General features: G+C 36.4%; 1 protein-coding gene across 1 annotated transcript in view; it reads left to right on the top strand.

Annotated features, from left to right (window-relative positions):
• Positions 1 to 7024: 7024 nt before the first annotated feature.
• Positions 7025 to 27281, top strand: part of LOC127788460 (calcium-dependent protein kinase 13) — a 48841-nt gene continuing 28584 nt past the window's right edge. Inside the window, exons 1-3 of the mRNA XM_052316746.1 lie at positions 7025 to 8036; positions 15215 to 15358; positions 15579 to 15731. Coding sequence (XP_052172706.1) covers positions 7400 to 8036; positions 15215 to 15358; positions 15579 to 15731 — 934 coding nt within the window. The 5' untranslated portion in view covers positions 7025 to 7399. The remainder of the gene's footprint in view (positions 8037 to 15214; positions 15359 to 15578; positions 15732 to 27281) is intronic.

Genomic DNA, 27281 nt, shown 5'->3' with positions numbered 1-27281 from the left:
TCCATGACATATGATGATGATCTTTAAGACTGACCACCATGCGTCGCCTCACTAAATGGACATTAGGAGTAAAAGCTTTAGACTTGGCTATGACTAATCTCGGGAACGTAGCTTGCAAGGGAACAAAGTGATAGGCTTAAAATCTCCCAAGGTAGATTCTAACACTCAAGTCAGTAGAGTAAATGCATGTAGCAAAAAATGCAAGAGTTAGAGACTCATCGTAACTAGTGAGGGCCCATGCTTTTTATAAGTAAGATTGTTATAAGGTACTCGGGATAAAGCCCAAGGTGGTCAGGCATGGCTCCTAGAGACCTCGATCAAGTTGGAATGAGTCGCATGGTCCGGTCCGAATTTTTCGAACTCTATTCCTAATTGCTCTGCAAGTATTGCCACGTGTCCTTTAACTATTCGTAAAAGATTGTTCCTGATTACACATTGTGGGTTTGCCGCGTGCTAGTCTCTTGGGCAATCTACGTGGCGAGCGAGATGACTAGCATGCATGGGGTATTTTAGTAATTTGGATAATATCACATCCCTTACCTCCCACTCCTTGAGCTGAGTTGAGAATCATATTGAGTCAATGAGTAGCCTAATTTTTTAGATCATTTGAATGTGGACTTCTCTAAAATGTAAATGAGTATGTTAAATGTAAATTTTATACTTAAAGAGCACCATTTATTATATTAGAATTATAAGGAGTATTTGGTTGGAGGGCTTGGGCCCCTCTATATAAGCCCAAGACCTCACCCCCTCAATTATCGCTTCACTTAGTAATCAAATTTTCAACTTTTGAAATTAATCTTTCTTTCTCTTCTTTCTTTTTCCTTTCCTCTTCCTATATTTTTTTTCTTTTTCTCATACATCTTCCTGGCCGAGCTTGACCATGACTGAGATCATCAACATACATACATATATATTAATTACCGTTATGTTATGTTATGTTTCTAACCATTCAAATCATCTAAATTGCTAGAATCATGCTTTGGAGAATAGTTAAATGATATACAAAGAAAGATGTTTTTATAAATCCTTTAGAAATGAATGCTATTAGTTTTGAAACATAAAATGCTACGACACGTTTGGTTATAAAATTAGAATTAAAAAATAAAAAATTTATTTATGCAACTCAACAAACCCTAAAGTTATTATTCATAAGAATGTTGATATATTCTCTAAAAATTAAGGCCAAAATAAGGGTGAGTGAGTGAGATGACCACTCTATGGGACTATTTGGTATTCTTTATTCATAAGAATATTAATATTATGTCCGAAAATTTGAGAAAAAAGAAGGGCGAGCGAGCGAGTGAAAATTTTATTTTGCAAAACTATTTAGTATTATTACGAAAAGTTGTGTTTTTATAGCACATATGATTTTTCTAAAATAGTAAATTAAGTTATTTTTAAGCAAAAACAAGGGACCTTTGATTTTACAAAAGAACACAATAATTTTTAATAGTTCTTGCAATTATTAATAACCTATTTACTTTTATAATCACGATCTCCCTTCATAATTATAGACTTTCTAAAATAACTATTTAATATTTTATTTATTTTACAAATCTATAATATAATAATAATAAAAAAATATTGACCAAATATTTTTTATTTTTTTAATATTAATAATCACATTCCACACTTAATTATCAAATATTACTTTATCAACATTATTTTCACAACATAATAACCCCCAAACAAGCCCTACCTCTAATGAAATGAACGATTTGACTTGAAAAAAACTACCCCTTTCCCAGTCAATGAAATAGTACCATATCACCCCACCAAAATAAAATGGTCTTCCCCAAACTCAACTCCATTGGAACCCAAATTGATAGAAAACATCATTCTATCCATAATTATTCATTCCCCATCAATTGCCTGTGGGACTCACACATCTCCATGCAAAGGGGACAAAATCTGATTAACTAGGGTTGCACCTTGCAAAGGGCCCCTCCTGTTCTTATGTGGGTCTCTAATTTAAGTACTTGTTTGGATGCGGTAAAACCAAAAATCAAAACCAATCCCGGAACTTTGCCCAGCTTAAGTAATAATTGTGGTAATCTCAATGTCTGTTGCTTAATTCACTCATCAAACTTGTGCGCGCACCTGTATGTCTGTATGTCTCTATATATTATGTATATATATATATATAAATACTATTTAACGTAGAATTTGTATATGTAGTTTATCGTATTGTACGTATATTTTATAACTTTCATTATTACAAATATTTTTGTAATCTTGTCTTGGTTAAATGAATGTACAATATATTAAAATTGAGTGATTATTGGTGAAAATATTATATATATAAATAAGGCGTTTTTAGAAAAACATTGCCGATCATTGTTCATGACTAATATAGATGATCAAAATTGACTATCGAAGTCTCACTCGCCACTGACCCACGTGTCTAAAAAAAATGGATTTTATGATTGAATCTTAATAAATCTTTTGATTTAAAAAAATTAATATTCTTGCAAACTATATATATTTGCTAGACAAGTAAGGCATGTACATATCAAAAAATAAAAACTTTTAAATGAAAATTCATTTTGTGTGCTTAATAGTTATAGTATGGTTTTTACTTTTTTAAACAAAATGTTAAAATAAAATAAGATTGATTGTAATGATAAATAAGGAGTTAATAAGTTAATTATAATTAAATATAATGAATTTAAATCTTGTTAATATAATATATTTTATAAGACAAAAATTACATAAAATATTTTAAAAAAAACTATACTTATAAGTAATGCCAAATTATTTATTTACTTAAAAATAATATTATAGATATCAAATCCCTACTCTCTCCGCAATGCAATGGCATTAAGCATCGTGAAAGCAATTGGACGGACACTGGACAGGGCCCTACAAGAAGGTCGTGGCTTGCTTCTTGTGGGTATTTTGGCACATGAGAAGGGTGGAATAATGAAGGTCAACGAGACTTAAGGGCATGCTCGGTTTTGCGGTGCCCTAAAGTACATTTACTTTTTATTAAAATGTTTTTAAAAAGTGGTATTTGGTTAAACTTTTTATTAATTAGTACAATAACTTATTATGAAACGTATTATATATATATTTTTAAAAAGACAACTACTTTGAGTTTATAAATAATTTAGCATAAACTAACATGCTATTGTCTTATCATCCCCCAAAAAAGAACTAAAGTAATATTGTATTATTTAGTCAATTTTCAAATTTATAACCTATTGTTAAAAATTCTTAATCAAACATTCATTACCTACTTTAATATTAATAAACACAATATCACACTTAATTATTATATATTACTCTTTACAATATCGCGATTGGACTCAGACCCACCCTCTCACAGTTGTTCTCTTCGGATAATTGTTATGTTACTCACGTTGAATAATATAACATCTCTACGGACAATTATTATGTTACTCATGTTAAGTAAGATAATATCTCTGCTCTTTACACAATATAACAAAGAACGACAATAAAATTAAAAGAATTAACCATTAGTTGGGGTCAGTCTCTAAAATGAAACATGAATGGCTCTATGCTTAATTAGATAGTCGGACTCTTCTGTTATTGGCTATGGGAGTAGCCTTATGATTTCATATTTTTACCATAAAATGCCAATTTAGGCTTAATTCTAAAATACTAAAGCTTTGACAACGTTAGCCGGAGCAAGTGTCCCAGCTTGTCCCGCCATGAATTTATTACACTCGACATGGTTCGGCGCCTAAAGCCCATTTATAACACAAAAACTCATGAATTGAGGGCTACCAAACAAACACACAAATAATTAATCTTTACGAACCTAATCCCATACATTGGCTTGGCTTGGCCTGGCCTGGCCTGGCCTGTCAAATAACTTTATTAATTGGTCAAATCCAACCTTTTGATTTGTCTTAATCTCTGTTAACTTCTCTAATATTTGAGGTGTGTGGGTTCGTAAAGCCTCACATCCGATAATGATTGATGCTAATCAATTTCTACTCCAAATGCAAGCAACATGGAAAGAGAGACAGTGAGAAAGATGGCTTTAGAGAGAGGGGTGTGAAATGAGAGACCCACTTAAGAGTTAAAACATAAAGAAACATGAGAAAAGGGAGACAGACAACATGACTGGTTCGATATCAAATGTTTGCAAGCAAAAGAGACAACATGTGGCATCTTCCCTTCTTATTTCTCTCTTTAAAGCTTCTTTCTATGTTCGGACCTCTTTTGCTGCTTGGGTTCCTACGCTTTTGACTGCTTGCTCTCTGCTTCTTCTTAGTTTTGTCTTTTTTTTTTTTCCTATGAATAATGATATTTAGCCCTTTAATAATATTCCATAAATCAAATTCCACTTGTAATAATACTTATCATAAAAGAGTTGTTTGGACCCCAAAAAAATTTAATAATGACTATGATTTCTCATTATGGGGACCAAAAGAACAGAAGAAATATTAAAGAATGACATGTTTAGGCCTATTTTGTTATAATTTCTTTTTTATGTTTAGGCTTATATTTTTTTGTATTTAATTTTTATTTTGAAAAATAAAAACTTAACATGTTAAACTCTTCATTTTTATTTTTCTTGCTCTATCCCTACTATTAATGGCGACTTAATTACTGAAAAATCTATCAGACACTCAATAACTAGTTATAAGGATGCATGATACTAATAAATAGTTTGATTAAGTAGTTTTGTCGATGACTGAGAGTTGGTTTGGATCATAGTTGTAGATAACTCCCACCTGAATCTTTACTATTTTATTTTTTCTTAAGGGTAAGAGAGAAGAAGAATATGAAGATATTTTTTTTTAAAATTAAAAATGAGTAATAAACAATATTAGCATTATTTATTTAAAAATAGGTAAAATAAAAAAAACAAAAGTCTAATCAATTTGATTTTGTCAGGTTTAAAGTGTTTATTTTTATTTTTATAAAATAGAAACCAAATATTGTATTTGATAATGTTATTATTTTTTTCCAAAATTTTGAAAATAAAAAATGAAAATGATATTTGATAAAAAAATGTTGTGTAGTTTATTAAATAATTAAATATATACAAAATTATTTTATATTAACAAAAATATCCATCTCAACCAAAAATAGTTGAGGAGTAGTTGGGAGTTTAAGTTAAGGAAGTTGTTAGAATTAAGATTGATGAATTGAAAAATTAATTTTTAAATAAAATAAAAAAATATGATTATAAAAATGTCATTTATCTTTTTTAAAAAATAAAAAATATGCATTTTTTTTATAAAAAATGAGTTCCAAAAAAGTGGAGACAACACTGATATTAATGAATCGACCAATTGAGGTTGAGCAAGTAAAATATTCACTCTACCTTTCTTATAAAAATAAATAAGTATTTATCTTTCTCTTATTATTTTTAATAGACATGATATAGTGATAAAGTGCTTGAAACTTTACATGGAGTATTGGAATTCGAATCGTGCGACGACTTAAAAAGTATAATTATCACCGAAAGATAACATTTAACTGGAAGACAATAGTAAAATTCAAAGACTAGTCCCACATAGACTACGTCAAATATGCAATTTTGATTATATATAAATTGTGATCACATCTGAATTTACTCGACATGTGCATAAGAGGGAAGGTCACCTGCATTTGAAAATTAATTGAGCAAAACTCGAACACTTCATATGAATCTAAAAAAAATAATAATTAATATACCTTATTCATCGCGACATATAAGAAAAGTGATATTTATTACTAATTTTTGAATTATTTGTAACTCGATTTATAGATTGAGTAATTCTGTTAACATTTCTAGTATTAATGTGTTTTTTTTTTCTAACACTATAACGAGTGGTCTCTACCTTAGATTAAGGAGAAATGTAATGTTAGGTAATTGAGAACTAATGTGAGAATAACAGTATATTTTCAATAAATCAAATGAGATATAATAGTTTTTATAATATATGATTATAAACAAAAAATCATCGCTTTGTCTTTGTGCTCGTCTTGAAATTAATAATTAATTAAATAAATAAAATATAATTATATAAAAATAATGACTTTTACTAAAATATAGTATGCCTAGAAAGGCCTTAACTGTTTTCTTCTATAGGATTTTCATTCGTGTCTCTAACCGATTTTCTTTCCAAGTAAGTCATTCATTGCTCGAAGGAGTCATCTATCCCTCAAGTGAATCACCCATCGCTCAGATAAACCAAACGTGAATCATTTATTGATGATTTCTCATCTATAAAACCATTGTTGTAATTGAACAATAATAAATAAATTTTATAATATATGATTATAAACAAAAAATCATCCCTTCCTGTTTGTACTCGTCTCAAAATTAATAATTAATTAATTAAATAAAATATAATTATATAAAAATAAAGACTTTTACTAAAAGGTAACATGCCTAAAAAAGTCTTAACTGATTTTCTTTTATGAGAATTTGATTTAAGTATCGGAAGGTTCGCGAGAAAATTCTCATCTGTGCTCTAATCTAATTTCTTTTCAAGCAAGTCACTCATCGCTCAAATGAGTCATCCATTTCCTGAGTGAGTCACCCATCTCTCGAATAAGCCACACGCGAATCATCCATCAACGATTTCTTATCTATAAAATCATTATTATAACTGAACAACAAAATTAAATAATTAAATAATTAAAATCACCCTTTAGTGTTTATACCCAGTCTTAAAATCAATAATTAAATAATTAAATAAAATATAATTAGATAAAAATAAAGACCTTTACTAAAAGTAGCATGCCTAGAAAGGCCTTTATTAAAAAATTACTCCAACAAGATGTGTAGGAGCCTAATGGCGTCTTACGAATTGAGATCACAAAAACAAGGGAAGATAATGATATTTAATTTTACAAAATAATCTGAATTAATAATTTTACAAACAAATTTGAATTATTTTATAAAATTAAATATTATTAGTTTGTTCATTATTATACATAAATAAATAAAAAAGTGGATCCAAAGCACAAGCGCAAGCAAGGCCCGCCCCAGGGGCTGAATCTCCGTCCCGTTCCGAGAGTTGGTTCGAATTACATTCCCAGACAGCCGACAGAGAGCTCACAGCGGCCGAAAAGAAAGAAGAATATCCATACTACTCATCTCTCTCTCTCCCTCGCAGATATATGTACATATATATTTCAATTTTTCACTATAAAATATTTAAAAGCACTCTGCAAAAGCATCTGTGCCGTTACCGTACTCCTCACTTATTGCTTACCCCCCCCCCCCCCCCCTCTCTACAAATCCCATTCCTGTTTGGCGTTTGATCCCAAAGCAAGGAAAAGCAAAGCTTAGCTCCTTACTACCGCACTTCACTCTCTCTCTCTCTAGGATTGGGGCATTACTGAAAGAGTTCTATTCATTATATCATGTGAAACCCTAGCTAGGCCTACGTTAGGGTTTTGCGAGATTCGGTTTTGACTCGAATCGATGGGCAACTGCTGCAGATCTCCTGCGGCCGTCGCCAGGGAGGATGTGAAGTCGTCCAACTTCTCCGGCCACGGCGACGGCCGGAAGGACCGCTCTGGCACTGGTGCTGGCGCTGGGAAGAAGGCGATCACTGTGCTGGCGGACGTCTCCAAGGAGAACATTGAGGAGAAGTATATGGTGGATAGGGAGCTAGGTCGGGGGGAGTTCGGGGTTACTTACTTGTGTATTGACCGGGGAACCAGGGAGTTGCTGGCCTGCAAGTCGATTTCGAAGCGGAAGCTCCGGACGGCGGTGGATGTGGAGGATGTGCGCAGGGAGGTGGCGATCATGAAGCACTTGCCGAAGAACTCGAGCATCGTGAGCTTGAAGGAGGCCTGCGAGGACGATAATGCGGTGCATTTGGTGATGGAGCTGTGCGAGGGCGGCGAGCTGTTCGATCGGATTGTTGCGCGTGGGCATTACACGGAGAGGGCCGCGGCGGCAGTTACGAGGACGATTGTGGAGGTTGTGCAGCTCTGTCACAAACATGGAGTCATCCACAGGGATTTGAAGCCGGAGAACTTTTTGTTTGCTAATAAGAAGGAGAATTCGCCATTAAAGGCCATTGATTTTGGCTTGTCAATCTTCTTTAAGCCCGGTAAGTGTTAAACTGTTCCCTTTTATCTTTAGATAATTACTAGGGGGCTATTCTTTATTTGGCTAGAAGTTAAGATTGCTCCTATTTAACTTCTTTAATCAGGTCCTAAGGATGAGGTAAGTTACAGCTATTATATTGGCGTTCAGCATTTTGAATTTTATGCATCCTACATCTCTAGTTGGCTTTTCTTTGCAATTAAGGTTTGTCAGTGAAGGCCTCAGCTAGTTTGATTATCAGTAGTGATTTTTTTGGCATAGATCATGTAGAGGAAGCTACCATTGTGATTATCTATTACTGTATGAAGTGATTTTTTTTAGTGCATAATTAAAAGAGAGAAACCTCCTGAGAGTATTTGGCTATTGCAAACCTGCATGAGGATCACACTTAATTATTGAGGGAAAAATTGAGCATGCTAACACTTTCTGTATGATTCTCTCTTTAGGCCTTATAATAGGTGTAAGTTAGTCCATGAAAAGAAAGGGCCCATTATTTTACCGTGGTTAAGTAAATGATGGATGAATTAAGTCATGGTCTCTTTAAACTATTCATAGCTGGATCTGTGATTGTATGTCAAAGTATTTCGGACGCTGCCCAAATTATCCATTGTTTCTGGAGCAGAAGCTGCTGCCAAGCAAAATAAGTACCATAATTAGAATTCTGAGCATTCTAAGAAGTTTAAGTTGACTTTGATGAGATAACTCCTATTGATTTTTTATGATCTGACTTAATTTTCATTGTTTAGTTTAAACCACCTAGTAGTGGGATTAAGGCTTATGTTTGTCGTCGTTTGACTCTTAAAAGATTCCATGTATGTTCCTCTTTATATGCTCCTATGAGGGTTGACTTTTCAGAACATTGGTGAGTAGAGCTTCAAGTGAGTACATGAGCTTGGTAGTACCTTGGTTCTTGTGTGGTTTGGGCTCAACTTGAGATTGTGTAGCTTGAAAAGGTTCTCTTAGTTCCTTAGCAAAGGTTTCAAGCTGTTCATAAAGTCGACATATAAGCTTCATTTGACATTCGAAAAAGCTTGAGGAAGAGGTGGTTTTGATTTGGTGAAGTTCAGACTCTGTGGCAGTAAAAACTTTTATGCCACCTTACTCTTGTGAAACATGAAGCCAATAAAACTTGCAAGAGTAATAATAAGGATAAAACATGGTTTACACAATCAAATGGCTAACATATAATTTTCCAACTCACCAAGTTATTGCTTTGACCAAATTTTTTTTTTCATGCCCTGCCCCAATGGGACTCGTTCCTGTGATCCTTCTATGTGAAATTGCAAGGGAGCCTGACCTCTAGCCCATTAGTCTCCCAATTTTTCTTTAAATTTTATGACATCTCATATAAGTCAGACCCATATTAATTCCTCTGAGGACCCATTTTATTTAATGTGTTTGGTTAATTAATCTGCTTTGCTTACTTTTAGGACAATAATGCTTATCTTCCATTCACCAGACTAGACTGTTGATAATTCAAACACCTGGTTGATAGTTTACTCACAAACCCCTAGCACCCTCACTTCTGACTGTTTATGCTTTTTAACCTGATGTGTGCTGACAATAGCACATGACTTGTTGAAAGTTTACCTGCTATATTCTACAGTTTGTTGTCTGCTTACTGTCATTTGCTGACAGTTCTAGAATCTCTAGTTTTCTAGCACTTTTTGTTTCCTTTTCTTGTTTCTGTAGGTTTTTACTGTATGTGCAGGCCATTGATTCCTATCCGTTGCTCTAGGACTGTTTCCATATATCTTACGACCACCGTATGTTTTCCATATCATCTGGCACAAGCACACATATAACCCCAAGTGTATATAAATTAAACCCATAGCTTCTCAAATACAGTATGACATGATCTATCAACACAATATTTATCATGCTCAAATAGACACACCATGACGGGCCCAAGCTACAATATATGTGCACTAGTCAAGTATAATCAATGTGTCACTAGGGATACAAAGGTGTATGCTCATACATCCCAGAACATACATGTGGATTACAGTGGATGTAGGCTATCATGAGGCACATGACCACCAGTCTTCTAGTCAATCCCACCAGCTGCTCCATCTGTGTGGTTATCAGTAACACGAGTTGCAAAGCCTAGTAAAGAGAACCATACCAATGACACACAATACATGCTACATGCAACCATGCACACATGCGATGATGCAACAATTACTGCCCTGTGGGAGTACAAATCAGTGAAAATATACCTAGGTCTAACAAGCACCTCACTACCCACTTCTCAATCCATCCAAACATTGGTGGCGTATCGTGCGTACTCCTCATACCCGGAGATTGGTGGCTATGGTGTATATTTCCAGCTCACCTCTCAATAGTGATGGGAACTGGAATCATGCATCACTAAAAAAGCAATGCTATGCATGTGGCATGCATTCTAATAGCAATGTCAAGGAAATTGGCTTTATTTCCTTCAATTTGAAATTCCACATAAACCTTCTTTCTGGTACTTGCAACCTGTTTTGAAATTTGTCATTGACTGGTCTAATCTTCAAAGTTAAGTATATTTAACACGCCAACTTAGCAAAGTTCAATGAAAACTATAAGGAATCCTTACCTCAGTTCCTAGTCCCAAGTTCTTGCACTGAGCTGAATAGACATTTCAAGCAATGACCAGACCCCTGAATGCTTCATTTGAAAACCTTCCCTCTCTCCCCTGTGTTCTCAATTTGCAAGAATATACTCTCTCTCTCTCTCTCTCTCTTCCACACACACACACACACACACACACATCTTGCGTGTACTCTAGTTGTATTTCTAACAATTGCACTATGCTGAAAATCTTTTCCATCGTTCTGTTGTAAGGATGCTTTCTTCATCACCATGAGATTCTGCACAGCTAACCACCATCTGTGCACCATTTAATTAAATATACAGATACAGGTAAATATCTGTATCATTCTATATTCTCGCACAGATGGTAGCTCCCCTTGGTGTGTGACTCTCTGGAGGAGCTACTTACCAATTCTTGCCTGGTTTCCGACTGAACTCCTGCACTTCAGCTACCCCTTCAGCATTTCAGTATCATGCCCCCCATGCAGTTTCTCCTTGCTCATGACGTTCAGAAGCCAACCCAGAAATTCCTGAAGCTAAGGTTTGATCAGCATTTTCTGGGACTTTCTGCTCTTGCAACTAATATTCTCCTCTCAGTTTCCATTTAATTTCCTGTAGCTCTCTGCAGTTTCTGCTCAGTCCAGAAACTCCTTTCAGTCTTTCTCTATGTTACACATCCATCTCCTGCTTTCACGCTGCACGCATGTGCGCACACTAACGCACATAAACTACAAGTTTCTCCTATTCGCCAAGCTTTCTGCTACTAGCAATCCTTTCTCTTCCCTGCATCTTATATGGGTATATATGGTATATATACCTTATTGCCCTTTGAAATTCTTGGTTGAACTTCAAAAGTTCCAGCAAAACCTTCATCGCACTGCAGCGAGCTCCTCTTCCATCACCCTTTGTTTGGCTGCTATATACATATATGTACAGTGCCAAACCCAAAAAAAGGAAATTATAACTTAACTTGAGCTCCTGCTGCATCTCTCATGCAAAGCCGAGATTCACTTACCTGAGCTATTGGAGATCCTTGCTTTCTCCCTTGATCAACAGTTAGCTGAGACAAAGGATTTCCATGATTTCTGTATTCACATGCTGCTTCAATGAAGCAGTATATATCTCATGCAAGATAGCACTTTGCCAGCTAAAGCCTTCTCCGTCCTATACATGTATATGACATATATATGCAAGATTTGCATAGAACAGAGCATCTCCCAGCTATAAGCCCCCCCTGCATGTCTATCTCATGCATAATGGAAGCTTCCCCCAGCCAAGGAAATGTCAGGTCCTTAGGACCTGACAAGGAAAAATTCTCTCATGACTTATGAGGAAGAGAATGAGGGCAGAAATGAATGGGAAATGAGAGAAGAATGCTGAGAGGGAGAGAAAAAACAGAGAATTAAGGAAGACAGATTGAGAGAGAGAGAAGCTAGTGTGATCTTCTGCTGCTCTGGTACTTGATACAAGGAGAAAAGCTTTTCACAGCGCCTGATCCACCACCGTGGATTCTGGCCTTCGAACAATGGAATATCCAGCTTAGGCATAGGGAAATACGGCTGGTTTTGATTAGCCTGTATCCCCTGCCTTCGTCCTGGAGCTCTCTCCTAAAAAATCTCTCCACTTACAGCAGGCTCCACTTCAAAATCCAAGGAGTCTTCTGCCTTAGGGGCTGGTCCAAGTCCAGGAAGGATTGGATCAATCCTTTCCCTAGGACGAAATTCAGGTGATTACCGTACCGGATTCTGCCTAGCGACCATCACCATAAAATTCTGTATCTGCTCGTGTATCTGACTGCCTACTTCTCACGCATCTGACTGACTGCATTGTCCAACTTCTTTTCCATCGCCACTTCCACAGATCCTAGACGAATCTGTATGTCCAACACCGATGCAATCACCTGCTGTAACTGTGATTCCATCTGCTTCATTCTGGTTCCGTCCGCCATTGCTACTTGCTGTTTGAGGTTAGGTCAAAGGCCAAGGAGTAGCTCTGATACCAAATTGTCAGGTTCTAAGGACTTGACAAGGAAAAATTCTCTTATGAGGAAGAGAATTAGGGCAGTAATGAGGGGGAAATGAGAGAAGAAGGCGAGAAAGAACAGAGAATTAAGGAAGAGAGATTGAGAGAGAGAGAATTAGATTCTATGAATGTTCATTGATGCTTCTCATTCAACTGGCTAGTCCAAGCAACAATGGCACCAAAATAAACTGTTGGTTATTCAAAGTATAACTCAAGCAGCTGCTTGAGTACAACAGCTACTAACTGCCTTACAGCAAATTACAAAGTTACCCTCAGTACAACCCTAGGGTCCTGACAGGAAATTATTTGGCTTACATTCCTAAAACATGAAGAATCACTAGAAGGGTTGCCATGTATTTAGTCTTTCCTTCTTGGTGACGTAATGGCCCTTGTGTGGGTGCATCACTGGAATGAGCAACTGGGTCCTCTTTTCCCACAAGTTTACTTCCTACTCCACATACACACATTTATAGGATGTGTTGGACAAATATGCCTCTTAGTTCTCCCTTGCTTATAATATATATGACATCAACCTTATCCCATTTTGATTTTTCTGTTGATTTTTCACTCGAGCTGTCGACAATTTGAAAGAAACTTTTCTTCCTTCTTTGAACCATTCCAAAATTTTCTCAACACCTCTTACATCTAGCTACTAGCCAACATACTTACTGTTGATTGTTGTTCCACATCTGTCAACAGTCTTAAATCAACATTGGCTATTTTTAATGGAGTATAGTAAAATGGACTCGTAGAACCAAAATTGGGAAATGATATGAATGACTACTGCTCTGCTCCATTGCTAACAAATTTAAGTCTACTAAGATAACTGATTTAACTTAAGTTTTTTCTGATGCTTTACCCTTTTAAGGATAGTGGAGACATGACCTCCAATAACAGTTACTGCAAATAAATTCCAGTAGACAAACTTCAGCTTTAAGATCACTTTAGAGGAAAGCAGAATTCACTTCACTTGAGTGGATTTAGAATCTAGATGGGTACTTTCTGCTATTGCATTCATAATAGATTCAAAGTCTGTTTTCTAGAAGAACAACACAAAAAATGAAGGGAAGTTTGTGCTGGCAGTGATGGGGTTGTCAATGCATGGTTGGTGGTGGGAAGAGAGGGGTGTGTGGCTGGGCTGGAAAGAGAGGTGAGGTTAAAGGTCAATGGTCACATTGCTGTGGGATTTGGTTTATTGATGGGGTGGTTTAGTGTTGGGAGTGGGGTTTTCTTGGCTGGAAAAGAGAGCACTGGCAGTGTTGGTTTATTGATGGGGTGGTTTAGTGTTGGGGAGTAGGGTTTGCTTGGCTGGAAAAGAGAGCACTGGCAGTGATGGGGTTGCCAATGCATGGTTTGGTGGTGGGAAGAGAGGATGTGTGGCTGGCTGGATAGAGAGGTGAGCTAAAAGGTCAATGATCATGATGATGTTACCGTGACTTGGTGCTGTGATGGTAGGAAGGGGTGGTGGTGACTGTTGGTGGTCATGAAGGGAAAGATGGTGGTTTATTTGCATGGGAATTATAAATGTGGGGCTGGGGAAGGCTAGGGTGATACCGAGTTGCAACTAGTCTGCTAGGAATCTTGTGAAGATGTTCTGAAAAGCTGCACACTTTTTTTCTAAGTTTTAGATGTCTGCTTTCATATTTTTGAATATATGAAGAGTTAGAAACAGTGTTTTGTGCCGTAAGTGTACCATGTAAGTTGTAAAACATGTCTTCTAAAACTAGAATTGATTGGAAACCTTTTTTTTTTTTTTTGTTTTTTGAAAAAGGTTGACCATGTTGCAACAGAAAGGTACTATTTGCTGACTTGCCACCATTTATTTGTGTTCATCTTTGGCTGTTTCACCTTGAGATGAGGAATGTGTATACTTTTATTTTCTTTAAAAACTCTCTTCATATTTGAATATTGTATTTATTCTGTGCCAAATGTATTCTAAAACATCTTACTCTTGTTTTTCTTTTTTCTTCATTTTCTTAATTTCCAAAAAATAAAAAGGTTTGATCTCACAAACAGGTTGACATTCTTATTCTTCTGCAACAATTAACAAATTACTTATGGAAGCATAATATAGCATATTTTTCTAATCTAGGATATAACTTTCTTAGTGCCCATCTTACCATAATTGCTGAACAATCAATTGTGGTGGATTCTATTGTGCTTGTACTGTCCAGCGGTTCTGCTACTGCATGTAATTCTGCTGCATGGTTTATATGAGTTAAGAAATCCTAGCATGGTAAAATCAAATCATTCTCACATTCCTATATTCATGCGTGGAGACCATGTACGCGTTCTTGTGAACACATTCCTATTGTATCAAAAGAATAGCATAACTAGCTTATCAACTATCTTCATTGGCATAGTGATTTACTGTCTCCTTCAAATATGGCTTTTTTCTCAATTCATGGTTATTGAGATGCTTATAGCAGAATACTTATGATGTCTGTCCAGTCTAGTAATTCTTTTGTTTTTAAGTATACAATTCAAAATAGAAGCCCAAAACTGGTGGTTTTTGCATTTCTGGGGAGTTGCTCTTATGCTATTTGTTACTAATACCTTTTTTTCCCCAAACCTTCGTAGGTGAAAGATTCTCTGAAATTGTTGGAAGCCCATATTACATGGCTCCAGAGGTGCTCAAGAGGAGTTATGGACCAGAAATAGATATATGGAGCGCAGGAGTAATACTATATATTTTATTGTGTGGGGTTCCTCCATTTTGGGCTGGTAAATATACTCCCATAGAATCTCTTTGTGTTTTTGCATGTAAATTCATGTCTATTGGTGCATGTATGATTGTGTGTTGCATATTTACGCTGTTATGTTACTATATAATGGGAGCATGCTCGATCTTTCGTTGTCCTATTATCTTCCTAATTGTGATACTTGATTCTCTTACTTTGAATAAAATTTCTCCTGTCTGGCTAAAACAAGTTTTCCTGTGCAGAGTCTGAACAAGGGGTTGCACAGGCCATTCTTCGTGGGGTAATAGATTTCAAAAGAGAACCATGGCCGAATATTTCAGAAAGTGCTAAAAATCTGGTCCGTCAAATGTTGGAGCCTGATCCAAAACTTCGCCTGACTGCAAAGCAAGTCCTTGGTATGCTAGCTGTTGTTTTTACTTGCAAAATGTTCTTCTCCACTAAAATTTTGCAATCAATTAAAATTTGACATCTCTTGCTTCATTTTCTCACTTTCTAATCACATGCCTCGTTCTCCCAGCAGTTGCGGGTAGGGTTTCACGTATCTCTTGACTAACTTGCATAAAAATGCATGGCATCTGGGGCATTACATAATTTATTTCACCTGTTTTGTGTTATTTAGTTTTTAGTTTTTTTTTGTTTGTTATTGTTTTTGTAATTAGTTTTTCAGGATAACAGAACAAATATATTGGAATAATTCATAGCCCCCTCCCTTCTTTTCTTAGGAAGAATTACTATCTTCGAAGAATCCATGCACTTAATGCTGTGGTTTCAATCATATGGCCCATTCTATACTCAAAGCAAGTCCTGTTGATATCAACTAGGTGCGACTCAGCTGCCACAATAACAGAACCATCCAATATTTCTCCTTTTGGTTTCTATAATGGAAGGGTGCTACCAGTTACTAGTATAGCTTTTGGTGTGATCCCTTTTCTATCTGAAACAAATCATGCTAGTATCAAATGGATGCCTTTTGATTGCCACAAATCATCTTGCCTTATTGACTGTGGCATAGGCAAATACTGTTCTAGAAATTGTTTAACCAAGCTTGTTGCACTACAATTCTTTTATGAAAGCATGTCATTCCAAAATGAGCCTGTATCTATGTCCATTGTGTTTTTGACCCAAAGATAAGTTAGAAACATCAAAATACTTCTTCAGATATGTTAGATGTAATGTTCAACAACAGTATCTCATCAAACACAGCAAAATACATGGTGCCATGTGGTCTCCATTGATGTTTGATTAGATTGACATTTGGTTTGGTTGACTGACGAAGTGGGAGGAAGAGACAACAATAAAAGTTCAGAAATTGGGCTAAGAAACAGTGTAAGATCAAAGTTGAAATGATAATATTGAACTTAGGTTTTAGGAAAACCTAAAACAACGTTGGATTAGAATAAAAATATTTGAATATAAAGTGCCTTAAAAGACTATTTATATTAGGGTTACAACAATAATAAATTTAACTCTTGGTCACGAAGGAATCTTTCTAATCTTAGGCATCCATCTATTTTAAAAAGTCACATGCTAGTTACATGACTACTTATTAAAGCTAATAATTTAAATACTAATTAAAAGCTTGTTAAGGATAAATCAAAATAGAGATAAATTCTGTAGCACTCACACAAGATTGAAATTAGAGATAGATTTAACATGTTTTGACATTGTGCCTACGTTCACAGGCAAAGGAGTAGACATTCAGTATATGAATAATGGAATTCAAAAGAGATAAACACAGTCAAGCCCGAAACCCCAATACACTCAATTTCACTATCTCATTGAGTTTTCTTTAATGCTCATTAGTGTTCTAAAAGGCGCTAGGCGCTAGTCGGGCGGCAGACTAGCGCCTAGCACTTAGGTGGGGACTAGGTGGCGCCTAAAAAATTAAGGTGGTGTTCTCTTTGTGTTTTAGTTTTGTATTTTGAGTTTTGAATTCATTTTGAGTTTTGTGTTTTGAGTGTCTGTTTTGAGATTTTTGAAAATGCATTCTTTTTGTCATTTTGAAAAACTATTTCTCAAAACAAAAAACTAGAAAATGCGTTTACTTTGAAATTTTAAAAACGATTTCTTTTTTATTATTATGATATTTTATTTAATGAATTTAATTTAAAATAAATTATAAACACTTATTAGTAAATTATAAATTTAATTCAAATATTTTAAATTATAAAATAAAATTTAAATAAAATAAAATAAAAAAATTAACAATCTTAAAAATATCATTACAAAAATTAATACAAACAAAACATATCACATATTCAATTTAATATTTAAATAAAAAAGAATAAATAACAGAAAATAAAAAAAAAAACCAGAGCGCAACCCATCTTCTTTCTTCTTCCATCTAGGGTTATGCGTAGCCCATCTTTCGCCGCCGCCGCCTCTTTCTTTCATCGCCGGCCACCCCTGTTTCTCCTCATCATCATCGTCGATCGCACCATCTCCTTCCTCACCCATCATCGCAGCGACCGACTTTCTCATCATCGTTGATTGCCCCATCTCCTTCCTCAACCAGTCTGCCATGGTAGTCAGTGGCGGGCGAGGAGGAGTTGACGACAGTGGTGGCAAGCGAGGAGGAGTCGACGACAGTGATGGCGGGCGAGGAGAAGTCGGCGACAGTGGTGGCGAGCGAGGAGCAATCGGCGACAATAGTGGAAGATGAAGGGGAGAGAGAGAGAGAGAGAGAGAGAGAGAGAGAGAGAGAGAGTTGCCTTGCGAGTGTGAGAATGGGTTTGGGGTCGGTCGGGGGTGGGGGGGGAGGTTCCGTGTTTTGGGATTGTTTTCTATTTTCAGTGAGTTTTCACTGAAAACACCCAAAACAACAAATGTTGTTTTGGGTTTCCTTTGTAAAAATTTTAGTTGTTTTTGAAAACGCGTTTTTGAAAATAACAAAGAGAACACGTTTTCAGTGTTTTGAAAAATTGAAAACAGAAAACGGCCTGAAAACGCCAAAGAGAACAGGCCCTAATATTTTTTATTTTTTTCTTAATATTCTCCTTGCTGCAACAAGCAGCAAGTTGGTGCTACTTGCTGTAGCAAGCAGCGAGCAGCTGCAACAAGTAGCAACACAAGCTTGTTGCTGCAGCTTCTTCAATGTTTTTTCCTAAATAACTGGAGGCGGAGGAAGATGGATACAAACCAGAGGAAGACGAGATCGGCGACGAGAGATGACAGCCAACAGATGAGATTGGCGGCGACGAGAGAGAACGACCAACAGGTGAGGTCGGCGATGAACGACCAAGAGGAGATCGAAGGCGAGAGAGAGAGAGAGAGAGGAACTGCGATGAACGACCAGAGAGAAAGGGAAGGGGGAAATAAGGTCGACCTAGGGACGCGCATGACCTAGGCGGCCTAGGCCGCGCGCGACCCAGGCGGCCGCTGTGGCCCGAGAGTCAGGCCAGCACCTAGGGGTGCTGACTAGCCCTAAATCGTTGCGGCCAGTGGCCGCCCAACGCCTAGGCCGAATTTTCGAACACTGATGCTCATAATAAACCATGCTCTAAACGGAACACACTGAATAATCAGATATGGGGAGCTATTTTATAGAGAGAATATCGGACAGAAATCCAAAGCTCACCAAGGATTAGATTGAGAATTGAAATCCTATCTCTGCCATACGTAAGATTGAGTTAATTTAAATTTGAATTCAAGGCAATTTAAAAAATTCTCCACCTTGGCTTCAATTTCATAAACATAGTGAGATAAACAAAATGTCCACCTTCTCCAATATCTCTAAGGAGCATGTTAAGTTCTACTTATACCAATTAAATTCAAGCAACCTGAAGTGAGAGACTTGATCTACATATTCCTTTGTACCAACTTTCCTAAAAATGAGGCCACCTTGTGCTATAAATCTCTAATAGAGTGGTATATGATATCAATGTACTTTATCTTTTCATTATACATTTGATCCTTAGTCAAATGAATAGTACTTTGACTATAACAAAATGCCTTAGTGACTTAACTATCCAAGTTGAATTCATTATACAAACCTCTCAACCACATAGCTTACTTGATTTTTTGTACAATTGTATACTTTGTCCTTGTAGTACATAATGTAACTATAGGGTGCATGGGCATGGGAATGGGAGATTTTCAACTAACAATACTTTCACCATGGGTAAACACATTCCCTATGATAGATCTTCTCTTGTCAAGATCTGGGCCATAATTTGAATCCACATAACTAGTAAGAGAGGAAGAGTGTTATTGCTATGTCCAAACTCCAATTGAGCATCTGAAGTACCTTGTACGTATTGTAGGATGCATTTAACTACTTGCCAATGAGCATATTTTGGATTGGATGATACCTACTAACTACACTTACAACATGTACCGTCAACTGCACTGGAATATGAAATCTTATACATATATGCCTCTTCATTTGATTGTGGTGATAACAAAGTGGAAAGTGTTTTTTAAGTTAACCAAAATTTTTCTACTTTACTGTCTTGGTGGATTTCCACACCAAGGATTTTCTTAATTGCTCTCAATCAAATCGTTCATCTCAAACTCATATTCCAATTTTGCCTTTCCAAGTAATAAGTATGTCTTAAATATATAATGTGTAAATGAAGTTTCCATTGACAACCTTCTTGAAATAAACACAATTGTCATACTTACTCCTAGAATACTAATGGGCTACCGTAATTAGTCAAACCTTATATACCAACATCTAGGAGGTTGCTTGAGGCCATGAAGAGACTTTTTTAGTAAGCATACATCATCTTCCTTACCTTCAATCATAAAACCTTTAGATTGGTGCATATAAATTTGATCCTTAAAATTACCATGCAAAAAATCATTCTTGATATTTTTTTGGGAGAAAGGAAAAAGGATGATTATTTTATTCATAGTTAGTAATCTATACACACACACTTCTACAAGGTACAACTAAGAGAAACATCACACCATGTACAACACTATAAAGCTATGTTCTTCTAACACTCACCCATAAGTAGGCATATATATGTGCCTAGCTTGACACAGATGTAGTCAAGTTGTGGACTTTGTAAGAAGATCAATCAGCTGGTCATTAGAAATGAGGTACTAATCTCTCCAGAAATCAACTTCTATCTCACAAAGTGGTAGTCTATCTCTATGTGTTTAGTCTGCTTATTAAAAATTGGATTAGAGACATTGTGAAGGGCTACTTGATTATCACAAATAAATTGCATAGGCCTTGAATCTTAGTATCTCAATTCCTTAAGAAGTTATTTGAGCCAAACCAACTCACATGTGCCTAAAGCCGTGGCTTGATACTTAGCTTTTGCGCTAAATCTAGCCACAACATTATGTTTCTTACTTTTCCAAGACACCAAATTACCTCCAATCAAGACACAATAGCTTGAGGTACAACGCCTATTTGTAGGACAATCAACCCAATTTGTATTGGTATATCCCACTTCCAACAACCTATTTGTGTCCTTTGTTCTCAAACAACAATCCTCTACTAGGAGTACTTTTATTGTACCTCAAGATATGCGTTAAAACATGCTGGTGACTATCATAAAGGGTGTCCAAGAATTGACTCACGACACGAACAACAAAAATGATGTTTGGCTCTGTAATGGTGGGGTAATTAAGATTCCTAACCTATCTCCTATATTGCCAAGGATCATCCAATGACTCCCCTTGTCCTAGTACAAGTTGGACCTTATAATCCATAGGAGTATTTATAGGTTGGGAATCAAGCATGCCAATCTCCTCCAAAATATCCACAACGCCAAGGAAATACTTTCAACTTGCCAAATCCTAGGTTTGAAAATGAGAGTGCAAATGAGCCTTTAATTGTCCAATGCCAACCTCATCATCGTTTGTAATAACAATATCATCCGCATACACCACCAACAATATTACTGCACCAATAGAATGATGATAGAAAGCAAAATGATTAACTTTAGTTCTAGTCATTCCAAAAGGCTAGATGACAGAACTGTGCTACCAAACCAACATCGGGGATATTGCCTTAGGCCATATAAGGATTTTTAGGTAACATACTAGGCTAGACTCCCTTTGAGTAACAAACCCAGCTGTTGCCCAATGTACACCTCTTTTTAGAGGCCACCATGGAGAAAAGCATTTGTATTATCCAATTGATAAAGAGGCCACTGCTGAATAGTTGCTATAGCAAGAAAGACATGAACATATGCAGTCTTAACCATTAGAGAGAAGGTATCACCATAATCCAATCCAATCCAATCCAAAAATCTAAGTATAGCCCTTTACAACTAATTGGGCTTTCAGACTATCAACAATGCCATCTAGACCAACCTTGACACTAAACACCCAATTGACAACCAACAATAGACTTCCTTGGAGGGAGAGGAGCAAGATCCCATGTCTCATTAGCTAGCAAGGTAGACATCTTGACATCCATAGCCCGTCACCACCTAGGATGAGAAAAAGTCTTTGCATTTGTCTTAGGAATAGAAATATAAGAAAGTGTGGATACAACATTGAAATAAGCTTAATTCTTGAAAGTTTACATGGAAATTTATTGAATCTGAAAGAAGCTATTCATACAAGACAAAATGCTACTTTATCTCCTAGAAAATAGGAGGAAATTCAAACTTAAAACAAAGTAATTAATATTCAAATTTAGGCTGCCCGTTATCTTCTAGTTTCAAACTTTAAACTTAAATTCCTCTATTGAATCTTGGAGCTTTATCCCATCTACCAAACTTCCTTTTAAATCCTCATCTTATCCAACCAACTTATCTTTTTTTAAACTTTGAATGCCTAATCTCGTCCAACACTCCCCCCAAGCTGGAGAATAGATACTTGTCATTCCCAGTTTGCCAATTAGTCTTCAAAACCTAGTCTTTCCATGGCTTTTGTAAATACATCAGCCACTTGACTTGTTGTGGGAATATAGGATAGGTTAATTCCTCCTTCCTCAATCTCCCTCTTTATAAAACTTCGATCTATTCTCACATGCTTCATGTGATCATGCTGAACTAGATTTTTCATATTGCTGATTGCTGATTTACTATCGCTATATACCTTTGTTTGCTGTGACAAAGGAATCTGTAAGTCTTCCATCAGCCTTTCTAATCAAATCACTTCATAAATTCCTTGAGGTATAGCTCAAAATTTTGCCTCAACACTCCTGTGAGCAACCACTGATTGCTTCTTACTTCTCCATGTAATCACATTTCCTCATAATTTGGTACAACAATCTGAAGTTGACCGGCTATCCTCAATAGATCCTGCCCAATCTGCATCAACAAAGCCTTCAATTCCCCTCTCCTCAGTTATCCGAAACAATAATCCTTTTCTAGGTGTCTCTTTTAGATATCTTAGGACATGAAACACATCATTCATATGCCTTTGAGTGGGAGAATGCATGTGTTGACTGATTACACTTATTGCATAGGCTATGTTCAGCCTTGTAAGTGATAAGTAGATTAACCTTTCGACCAACCGTTGGTATTTTTCCTTTTCTACTGGGGTATCATCGTTGATTTCTCCATACTTCTAGCCTTTGTCTAAGGGGTTTCTAGCTGGTTTGCACCCTAGCATTCTTGTCAATAGATCTATTGTATATTTTCTTTGTGAGATGAACATACCTTCTTTGCTCCAAGCCACCTCCATTCCTAGGAAATATCTCATTGTTCCCAGGTCTTTGACTTCAAATTCAGCTCTCAATTGCTTCTTCAAGCTTTTGATTTCTTGCATATCATCTCTTGTCACTATAATATCATTCATATAGACAATTTGTATGGCTTTCTTTCCATTTGTTGTGTGTTTTATAAACAAGGTATGGTCTGCCTGTCCTTGTTATACCCTAACCTATTTTGGGTCATGTTGAACTTTTTGAACCAAACCGTTGGTGATTGCTTTAACTTATGTAGAGACCTCTTAAATTTGCAGACTTTTCCATTGTCAACTTCATGTTCAAACACTGGGGGAACCCTCATATATATCTCTTTATCCAAATCACTATTAAGGAAGGCATTTTTAATATCAAATTGAAATAAAAGCCATTCTAAATTAACAACAATAGAGAGTGATACCCTGATAGAATTAAGCTTAGCCATAGGAGCAAAGATCTCTTCATAGTCGACCCCATAGGTTTGTGTAAACCCTTGGGCCACCAAACGAGCTTTAAATCTGTCAACACTCCCATTTGTATGATGTTTCATTGTGAATACCCACTTACATCTGACTATCTTCTTGTTTGAAGGCAGTTCTACAATATCCCATGTATTATTTCCAACCAAGGCATTCATTTCTTCCAAAACAACAACCTTCCACTTAGGATCCTTCATAGCACTTTGAATATTTTTGGGAATTTCAATGTTGTCAATGCTTGCAACAAAGACCTTGAACTGATGAGACAATTTTGTATAGGTCAAATGATTAGAAATAGGGTACTTGACACATGATCTTACCCCTTTTTGTAGTGCCATAGGAATAGCCCAATCCAAATTATCCATCCTTATAGCAAATTTGTCCTACCTCTAGAAGTGATGGCTAACTATGTTGAGGTTCCTAATGACCTATAGGTCGTCTAGAATAAACTAACAAAGGACTATCAGCTGATGGAATTAGAGGATGAGTTGTAGGGACTGGAATCTCGGGCTTAGAGGTAATAGGAGAAGTATTAGGAGGGTGAGGATCAAGGGAATCAGGGGAGGTAGGATCTGCTAGTATGTTGTCAGGAGTTGATGCTGATGATGCTTCCCTTTGAGAACGTATTAGTAGTGTAGAATCAAGCGGAGGAAGAGAGATGAGAGGATCCCACTTTGGACTATTAGTCTCCTCTAGGGAAGATGTTGGAAGATAGAATGGATGATCTTCATAGAATGTGACATCTGAGGACACAAATAATTTTCGGGTGGAGGGATAATAGCACTTGTATCCTTTTTGGGATGGAGAGTACCCAACAAAGATACACTTAAGTGCTTTTGGTTCTAATTTGGTCCAAGATGGATTAGTGTTGTGAACGTACATAGTACACCCAAAAACCTTAGGAGAAATGGAAGATAGGAGATGAGCATTTGGATGTAGATCACATTGAGAGGAGTTCTAAAGTGATGGGTTTTAGAGGGAAGTCAATTGATTAAATAAGCAGCTGTAAGAACAGCTTTCCCCCAATAGGTATGATGAACAGAGGTAGTAAATATCATAGCTCGGGCCACCTCAAGTAGGCGTTTATTTTTTCTTTCAACTACACTATTTTGTTGAAGTGTGTATGGACATGAGCTTTGATGAAATATACTATGTTCAGATAGATAGATAGTGAAATTATGAGAAAAATATTCTTGGCCATTATTAGTTCGAAGGACATGAAACACATTCAAAATGAGTTTTTGAAACCTTTTGAAAATGTTGTTGGCCTTTGATTTTTCCCTCATAAGATAAACCCAACAAGCTTTAGTGTGTGTGATCATCAATGAAGGTTATGAATCATCTAGACCCATAGATATTGGGATGTTTAGAAGGACCCCAAATATCACTATAGATCAAATGAAACTGTTTAGATGATTTATAGGATTGAATAAGGTGATGAGAATGAGGTTGTTTTGCAAGAGTACACTGCTCACATGTATAAGATTGTTCTTTATTGGTGAAAATGTGAGGATACAAGGATTTTAGGTATGGGAAACCAAGGTGTCCTAAATGCTTATGCTATAACAGAGTGTGTCATTAGTTGTTACATCAAGGACAACTTTATTTGTCGAAGGACTTGGAACATCCTCTGCCATATAGTAAAGGCCATCTCTAGCCTTAGCACTGCCAATCATCATCCCCGAAGCTTGGTCTTGAAATAGACAATAAGATGGGAAAAAAGTTACACTACAATTCATATCTCTTGTAATTGTACTGACTGATAGTAAATTGCACTACAATCCTAGTACATGTAGGACAGTTTTCAATTTTATTTTTGAAAAACACATTGTTCCAAACCATGTTCCAAACCCCAAGGCAGGAGAGGTTGTGCCATCAGCCATAGAAATATCAATAGATGTGTTTCAATGTGTATAATCTATCATCGAGTTTGCGGAACTCGACAAATGGTCTGATGCGCCTGTATCCACTATCCACACATTTTTAAGAAGCTTTCTTGAAATCAGGGAGTAACGAGGAATACCTTGTAAGGCTATGGAAGCTGTTGGCTGAGGATTAGGAGGACTTGAGGGATTTATACCTTGATTTAGCAGCCTGTACAAGGTTTGGATCTGCTCTTCTAATAGATTTAGATTTGAGCTATTCTCTTCCCTTGATTTCTTGACAAAGTTTCCCCCTGTTTGACAGTGGCGAGGGTAGAGTTCTGATGGTTTAAGATAGGGTTGGTCTGTTGATTAAGCATTACCTTTTGCCTACTTTTTTCTCTCCTTACCTCAGCAAACACTTATCTAAGTGTAAGTAAGGGTTTTGTACCCAAAATTCTTTGGCGGACTTCATCCAAATCAAAGTTAAGACCATGGAGAAAATCAAAAACATGATCTTTTCTACCATTTTATTGTATTTGGTACTATCAGCTGAACACTCCCAATTAATAGTGTAGAATAAGTCCATTTCATGCCATAACTCAACCAAAATGTTAAAGTATTATGTAACCTTCAAATTTCCTTGTTTGGTTGTCCGAATGACTGACCTGATTTCAGAGCATTGTGAGGAATTCTCCAAGTCTGAGTACATTTCTTGGACTGAATCCCAGATCTCCTTCGATGTCTTGTAGAAAAGGTAGGTTCTTCCAATTCTTGGCTCCATAGAGTTGATTAACCAAGCCATAATAGTCGAGTTTTCTGCTTCCCATGTGCCATAATTGGCTGCTGTGGTTGGTGGAGTGGAAATGGAGCCTGTCAAATATCCAGCTTTGCCTTTCCCATTGATTACAAGCAATATTGATTGAAACCATTATTTGAAATTACTCCCATTCAACTTATGATGAGTAATCTGTAGAGGATGGTCATCAATGAGATTTGTAGAGAAATTTGGTGGAGAAGGGGAGCTAGGAGAACTTGTGGCTGAGGCTTCAGTTATGGTTGGGTTTGGTAGAGCTTTAGCCATGATTTTGTAAATAGCCTAGACCTCAAGATCTGGATGACCGAAACCAGGCTCTGATAATATGAAATAAGCTTAATTCTTGAAAGTTTATTTGAAAATTTATTGAATCCGAGAGAAGCTATTTATACAAGACAAAATGCTACTTTATCTCCTAGAAAATAGGAGCAAATTCAAACGTAAACATAGTAACTAATATTCAAAATTAGGCTGTCCGTTATCTCTTGGTTTCAAACATTAAACTTGAATTCCTCCCTTGAATCTTGGAGCTTTATCCCATCTACCAAACTTCCTTTTAAATCCTCATCTTATCCAACCAACTTATTTTTTTTTAAACTTTGAATGCCTAATCTCTTCCAACAAAATTCAGAATAAATAGATGACAAACAATGATAGCTCACAAAAGTATAAATGGGATGAGGATTCCAAGTGGAATATCTACCTTGATGAGCAAGAGCATGGGTGGACCTAGAGTGAGATTGAAGAATGGCATCATTTGGAGGAAGATGTGGGCCTGAAAGAACATCATCACTTGTAATAGGTTGTGTTGGAGTTACTAGAGGAGGCGCAGATGGTTGCTTAGAACAATGTTGATAAGTCCAAAAAAAGGAGCAAAAACAGTAGGAATAGGAACATGGACGGGGACTAGAGAAGGAAAAGATGGGACAAGAAGAACCTTGTGAAGAGATGAAGAAAAAGCTTTCGATGGTGAAGAGAAAAAGGGAAGAGACTCAAGGAATGTGACAATAGAAGAGAGAGTATCTACCAAGATCAGGTGAGTAGCACTTGTATCCCTTTTGATGATGAGAGTAGCCTAGAAACACACATTTGATTGCGTGAGGAGACAATTTATCACAACTTAGGGAAAAAAGATGAACAAAACAAATCAATCCAAAGACATAAGAGGGGATAGGATAGATGGGATCACG

The sequence above is a fragment of the Diospyros lotus genome, chromosome 13, assembly GCF_014633365.1.
Source record: "Diospyros lotus cultivar Yz01 chromosome 13, ASM1463336v1, whole genome shotgun sequence".
Taxonomy (NCBI): domain Eukaryota; kingdom Viridiplantae; phylum Streptophyta; class Magnoliopsida; order Ericales; family Ebenaceae; genus Diospyros; species Diospyros lotus.
Note: the sequence above shows the minus strand (reverse complement) of the source record. Positions and strands in the feature narration are given on the sequence as shown.